This window comes from Oncorhynchus mykiss, chromosome 1 (genome assembly GCF_057628025.1).
Source record: "Oncorhynchus mykiss isolate SJ-2025 chromosome 1, ASM5762802v1, whole genome shotgun sequence".
In the NCBI taxonomy this organism is placed as follows: domain Eukaryota; kingdom Metazoa; phylum Chordata; class Actinopteri; order Salmoniformes; family Salmonidae; genus Oncorhynchus; species Oncorhynchus mykiss.
Window position 1 is genome coordinate 87,889,490 of NC_143022.1, and position 7,295 is coordinate 87,896,784.

The 7,295-nt window shown below is 45.1% G+C and overlaps 1 protein-coding gene across 1 annotated transcript in view; it reads right to left on the reverse strand.

Annotated features, from left to right (window-relative positions):
* Positions 1-2,164: 2,164 nt before the first annotated feature.
* Positions 2,165-7,295, reverse strand: part of LOC110522386 (golgin subfamily A member 7B-like) — a 20,674-nt gene continuing 15,543 nt past the window's right edge. Inside the window, exons 4-5 of the mRNA XM_036987540.2 lie at positions 3,939-4,040; positions 2,165-2,861 (exon numbers count right to left, since the gene is read on the reverse strand). Of these exons, the coding sequence (XP_036843435.1) occupies positions 2,775-2,861; positions 3,939-4,040 (189 nt within the window). The 3' untranslated portion in view covers positions 2,165-2,774. The remainder of the gene's footprint in view (positions 2,862-3,938; positions 4,041-7,295) is intronic.

The following is a 7,295-nucleotide window of genomic DNA, read 5'->3' on the forward strand; positions in this document are numbered from 1 at the left end:
CTTCTAAAAATACTTCTCTCCAGAACTAAGTCCCTCACTGTTGCCACTTGTTAGAGACCACCCTCAGCTCCCAGCTGTGCCCTGGACACCATATGTGAATTGATTGCCCCCCATCTATCGTCAGAGTTCGTATAGTTAGGTGACCTAAGCTGGAATATGCTTAACACCCTGGCTGTCCTACAATCTAAGCTAGATGCCCACTTTCTCACACAAATTATCAAGGAACCTACCAGGTACAACCCTAATCCATAACCATGAGCACTCTCTTAGAAAACATCCTGACCAACTTGCCCTCTAAATACATTTCTGCTGGTTCATTGCCTGCGTCCGCTATGGGTCAAACGACCACTCCTCATCACAGTCAAACGCTCTCTTAAACAGTTCTGCGAGAAGGCCTTTCTAAACGACCTGGCCCGGGTATCCTGGAAGGATATTGACCTCATCCCGTCAGTAGAGGATGACTGCTTGTTCTTCAAAAGTGCCTTCCTCACCATCTTAAATAAGCATGCCCCATTCAAAAAATGTTGAACTAAGAACAGATATAGCTCTTGGTTCACTCCAGACTTGACTGCCCTTGACCAGCACAAAAACACCCTGTGGCACACTGCACTAGCTTCAAATAGTCCCCACAATATGCAACTTTTCAGGGAAGTCAGGAACCAATATACACAGTCAGATAGGAAAGCAAAGGCTAGCTTTTTCAAACAGAAATCTTCATCCTACAGCACTAATTCTAAAAAGGTTTGGGACACTGTAAAGTCCATGGAGAATAAGAGGACTTCCTCTCAGCTGCCCACTGCACTGAGGCTAGGAAACACTATCACCACCGATAAATTCACAATAAGCGAGAATTTCAACGGCTGGCCATGCTTTCCACCTGGCTACCCCAACCCCAGCCAACAGCCCTGACCCCCCGCAGCCACTGGACCAATCACTGCATTCTTATTGACAGACTCAACAGCCTTGGTTTCTCTAATGACTGCCTCGCCTAGTTCACCAACTACTTCTCAGATAGAGTTCAGTGTGTCAAATCGGAGGGCCTGTTGTCCGGACCTCTGGGGGTGCCTTCACTTGGTTCAACTCTCGGGCCAACTCTTTTCTCTGTATATATAAATGATGTCGCTCTTGCGCCGGGTGATCCTTTAATCCACCTCTACGCTGACGACACCATTCTGTATACATCTGGCCCTTTTTTAGACACTGTGTTAACAAACCTCCAAACGAGCTTCAATGCCATACAACACTCCTTCCGTGGACTCCAACTGCTCTTAAACGCTAGTAAACCTAAATGCATGCTCTTCAACTGATCGCTGCCTGCACCCGCCCGCCGGCCTAGTATCACTACTCTGGACAGTCATGACTTAGAATATGTGGACAACTATAAATACCCAGGTGTCTGGCTAGACTGTAAACTCTCCTGTAAACCTCGTTGGCTGGTCCCCGCTACATATTCGTCGCCAACCCCTGGCTCCAGGTCATCTATAAGTCTTTGCTAGGTAAAGCTCCGCCATATCTCAGCCCACTGGTCACATTAGCAACACCCACCCGTAGCACGCGCTCCAGCAGGTATATATTTCACTGGTCATCCCCAAAGCCAACACCTCCTTTGGCCGCCATTCCTTCCAGTTCTCTGCTGCCAATGACTGGAACGAATTGCAAAAAATCACTGAAGTTGGAGACTTATATCTCCCTCTCTAACTTTAAGCATCAGCTGTCAGAGCAGGTTACCGATCGCTGCAGCTGTACACAGCCCATTTCTGCTCTTTTGCACACCAGTATTTGTACTTGCACATCCTCTTCTGCACATCTATCACTCCAGTGTTAATTGCTAAATTGTGGCCTATTTATTGCCTTGCCTCCTTACTTCATTTGCACACACTGTATACGGATTTTATTTTGTGTTATTGACTGTACGTTTGTTTATCCCATGTGTAACTCTTTGTTGTTGTTTATGTTGCACCGCTTTGCTTTATCTTGGCCAGGTCACAGTTGTAAATGAGAACTTGTTCTCAACTGGCCTACCTGGTAAAATAAAGGTGAAATAAAATAAATCAAATACTACTACTTCAAAATATTCCATTTGATCCAGTTTGCTACATCAGGAAAATAATCCTGCAGCAACAGGAAATGTGAATTACTTTGTGGATTATAATTAATTCACATATTTGTAGGGGTTGATCCATTTTTTAAGTGGAAATTAACACGTTAACATTTTGGAAATTACAGACTTCAGAAGCCTTTTTAAACCTCAAATACACTACACATTTTACATTTCCTGCTTAGCAGGAAAGTTCTCCTGGAACAGGTTGATCAAATTAAGATCCTACATCTGTATTGGCTATGGCATAATAGTTCCAATTGAAGTCATGGAAACACAGGGAATGGTGACACAGCAGAATGACAGTCGGCTGAATGAATAGTCTGCAGAAACATGAGTCTAACCATCAGATACTCAAAGATGTGTGTTTCCATGTCTGCTCCTGTTCTTCAGTAGCCTCATCCTGGCCTCTCTCTTTAGTCTCCCTGGCACACATCTACAGATAGTATATACAATCAATGTTTACTTCCTGTATGACATATGCATCTATACTCAGAACTAGAGACAGTATATTGATTAGATATGCATCTATACTCTAAACTAGAGATAGTATATTGATTACATTGATATACATCTATAATCAGAAGCGGGTGCTCTCTTGTTTCAGCATGCGGATGTTGGTGAAAGATCTGCCGCTTCTGTGGTGGTACCCATATCCCTGGTGCTGATCCTCCAGTCACCGCTGGCTGCTGCCACCAGACGACACACTGCTGCTGTGGCTAGAGCCGCTCGAGCCGCGGTCCTCAAATACACTCACCTCGATCTGAAGGACAGGGATTAAGGAGTATGAGAGAGAGAGAGAGAGAGAGAGAGAGAGAGAGAGAGAGAGAGCAAGATGGTGTGGGACACTGGGTACTACGTGTCAGATGGTGTCAATTGGTACAGTCACGCAAAAATACACATAGACACACACACATACACAATGCTTAGCACTGTGTAAAAAAGTGATTATTGTGTAGGTAATAGCTTGGCCTTCTGTTATCCCTCTGTGTTTCTCATTCTCTCAGGAGAGAGAGGGACAATCCAGCCAGGCCAGTGTGATGATCCACTGGACACATCACTGTGTACCAAATGGCACCTATTCACTATATAGCCCCATGGACCCTGGCCAAAAGTAGTGCACTATATTGGGAATATGGAATAGTACCCATTATCTTTATCCCTGCCTTTCCCTGTAGAGTGACAGAGGAGAGAGCAGCTCCAGGGGGGAGTGACAGAGGAAACAACAGCGCCAGGGGGAGTGACAGAGGAGGCAGCAGTTCCAGGGGGAGTGACAGAGGAGACAGCAGTTCCAGGGGGAGTGCCAGATGAGACAGCAGTTCCAGGGGGAGTGACAGATGAGACAGCAGTTCCAGGGGGAGTGACAGATGAGACAGCAGTTCCAGGGGGAGGGACAGATGAGACAGCAGTTCCAGGGGGAGTGACAGATGAGACAGCAGTTCCAGGGGGAGTGACAGAGGAGACAGCAGCTCCAGGGGGAGTGACAGATGAGACAGCAGTTCCAGGGGGAGTGACAGAGGAGGCAGCAGTTCCAGGGGGAGTGACAGAGGAGACAGCAGTTCCAAGGGGAGTGACAGAGGAGACAGCAGATCCAGGGGGAGTGACAGAGGAGGGGGGAGAAAATTAGGAAGAAACTGTTTTTTTGTGAGCTACAACCACACTAATACAGCCCTCTAACCCTCAAAACATTTACTTTTGAGGCTTTGTGTTGTCACTTACTCACCAGCAGTCAACCCTATAAACCAACCCCTCACTTCCTATTGAAGTTCTAGCATGGTTCTGAGATTAGAAATAAGACCAGCTGTGTAACAATAGACCAATTTATCGCTCAAAAGGATACGACTCTCATGCCTCTCTCTATAGGGTCTGTCAGTAATAGACCTCTGGGGGCGTAGATCTTCTCATTCTGCTCCTGGATGTACCCTGAGATCTTCTTCAACATCTGATAAAGGGAGAGGAGAGAGAGAGGAGGTGGAGGGAGACAGACAGAGACAGACAGAGACAGACAGAGAGAGGGAGAGAGAGAGAGAGAGAGAGAGAGAGAGAGAGGGGAGAGGGTGAAAGACAGACAGACAGACAGACAGACAGACAGACAGACAGACAGACAGACAGAGAAAGACAGAGACAGACAGGGAGAGAGAGACAAAGAGAGAAGAGAGAGGAGAGAGGAGAGAGAGAGAGGATGTTGCTTAGATTGAAAAATTCAATAGGCGAAATGCTAAAGAATCTTTACCCCTCACTCTTACGTACAATATATATATACACATTTATTTGTATATCTCCACTGTATACGCGAATCACGGCAAAGTGGTTCTTGTTTCAGTCTCGTCTTGGTCATGTTCGCGTATGGTCAAACAAAATCACCATAATAATTGGTTGACAATAGCGCCTCCCACAATGCAGGCAATGGCAATCCAATCAAATGTTACAGGTCACATACACATATTTAGCAGATGTTACTGGTCACATACTCATATTTAGCAGATGTTACTGGTCACATACTCATATTTAGCAGATGTTATTGCGGGCGAAATGCTTGTGTTCCTAACTCCAACAGTGCAGTAGGATCTAACTCACAACAATACACACAAATCTAAAAGTAAAAGAATGAAATGAATAAATATTAGGATGAGCAATGTCAGAGTGGCATTGACTAAAATAGAGTTGAATAGAAAACAATATACAGTGCCTTGCGAAAGTATTCGGCCCCCTTGAACTTTGCGACCTTTTGCCACATTTCAGGCTTCAAACATAAAGATATAAAACTGTACTTTTTTGTGAAGAATCAACAACAAGTGGGACACAATCATGAAGTGGAACGACATTTATTGGATATTTCAAACTTTTTTAACAAATCAAAAACTGAAAAATTGGGCGTGCAAAATTATTCAGCCCCCTTAAGTTAATACTTTGTAGCGCCACCTTTTGCTGCGATTACAGGTGTAAGTCACTTGGGGTATGTCTCTATCAGTTTTGCACATCAGGAGACTGACATTTTTTCCCATTCCTCCTTGCAAAACAGCTCGAGCTCAGTGAGGTTGGATGGAGAGCATTTGTGAACAGCAGTTTTCAGTTCTTTCCACAGATTCTCGATTGGATTCAGGTATGGACTTTGACTTGGCCATTCTAACACCTGGATATGTTTATTTTTGAACCATTCCATTGTAGATTTTGCTTTATGTTTTGGATCATTGTCTTGTTGGAAGACAAATCTCCGTCCCAGTCTCAGGTCTTTTGCAGACTCCATCAGGTTTTCTTCCAGAATGGTCCTGTATTTGGCTCCATCCATCTTCCCATCAATTTTAACCATCTTCCCTGTCCCTGCTGAAGAAAAGCAGGCCCAAACCATGATGCTGCCACCACCATGTTTGACAGTGGGGATGGTGTGTTCAGCTGTGTTGCTGTTATGCCAAACATAACGTTTTGCATTGTTGCCAAAAAGTTCAATTTTGGTTTCATCTGACCAGAGCACCTTCTTCCACATGTTTGGTGTGTCTCCCAGGTGGCTTGTGGCAAACTTTAAACGACACTTTTTATGGATATCTTTAAGAAATGGCTTTCTTCTTGCCACTCTTCCATAAAGGCCAGATTTGTGCAATATACGACTGATTGTTGTCCTATGGACAGAGTCTCCCACCTCAGCTGTAGATCTCTGCAGTTTATCCAGAGTGATCATGGGCCTCTTGGCTGCATCTCTGATCAGTCTTCTCCTTGTATGAGCTGAAAGTTTAGAGGGAAGCCAGGTCTTGGTAGATTTGCAGTGGTCTGATACTCCTTCCATTTCAATATTATCACTTGCACAGTGCTCCTTGGGATGTTTAAAGCTTGGGAAATCTTTTTGTATCCAAATCCGGCTTTAAACTTCTTCACAACAGTATCTCGGACCTGCCTGGTGTGTTCCTTGTTCTTCATGATGCTCTCTGCGCTTTTAACGGACCTCTGAGACTATCACAGTGCAGGTGCATTTATACGGAGACTTGATTACACACAGGTGGATTGTATTTATAATCATTAGTCATTTAGGTCAACATTGGATCATTCAGAGATCCTCACTGAACTTCTGGAGAGAGTTTGCTGCACTGAAAGTAAAGGGGCTGAATAATTTTGCACGCCCAATTTTTCAGTTTTTGATTTGTTAAAAAAGTTTGAAATATCCAATAAATGTTGTTCCACTTCATGATTGTGTCCCACTTGTTGTTGATTCTTCACAAAAAAATACAGTTTTATATCTTTATGTTTGAAGCCTGAAATGTGGCAAAAGGTCGCAAAGTTCAAGGGGGCCGAATACTTTCGCAAGGCACTGTATACATATGAAATGAGTGAAGCAGTATGTAAAGCAGTAACATTATTAAAGTGACCAGTGATTCCATGTCTATGTATATGGGGCAGCAGCCTCTAAGGTGCAGGGTTGAGTAACCGGGTGGTAGCCATCTAGTGATGGCTGTTTTAACTGATGGCCTTGAGATAGAAGCTGTTTTTCAGTCTCTCGGTCCCAGCGTACTGACCTCGCCTTCTGGATGATAACAGGGTGAACAGGCTGTGGCTCAGGTGGTTGTTGTCCTTGATGATCTTTTTGGCCTTCCGGTGACATCAGGTGGTGTAGGTATCCTGGAGGGCAGGCAGTGTGATGCGTGATGCGTTGTGCAGACTGCACCACCCTCTAGAGAGCCCTGCGGTTGCGGGCGGTGCAGTTGCTTTACCAGGCGGTGATACAGCCTGACAGGATGCTCCCAATTGTGCATCTGTGAAAGTTTGTGAGGGTCTTAGGAGCCAAGCCAAATTTCTTCAGCCTCCTGAGGTTTTCCACCTGACTGTCTGTGGGGTGGACCATTTCAGATGGTCAGTGATGTGTACGCCAAGGAACTTGAAGCTTTTCACCTTCTCCACTGCGGTCCTGTCAATATGGATAGAGGCGTGTTCCCTCTGCTGTTTCCTGAAGTCCACCATCAGCTCCTCCATTTTGTTGACGTTGAGGGAGAGGTTATTTTCCTGGCACCATTTCGCCAGGGCCCTCACCTCCTCCTCCTTGTTGTCTGTCTCATCATTGTTGGTAATCAACAATCAACTATTGTTGTGTTGTCTGCAAACTTGATGATTGAGGCGTGCGTGGCCACGCAGTCATGGGTGAACAGGAAGTACTGGAGGGGGCTGAGCACGCACCCTGTGTTGAGGATCAGTGAAGTGTAGGTGTTGTTTC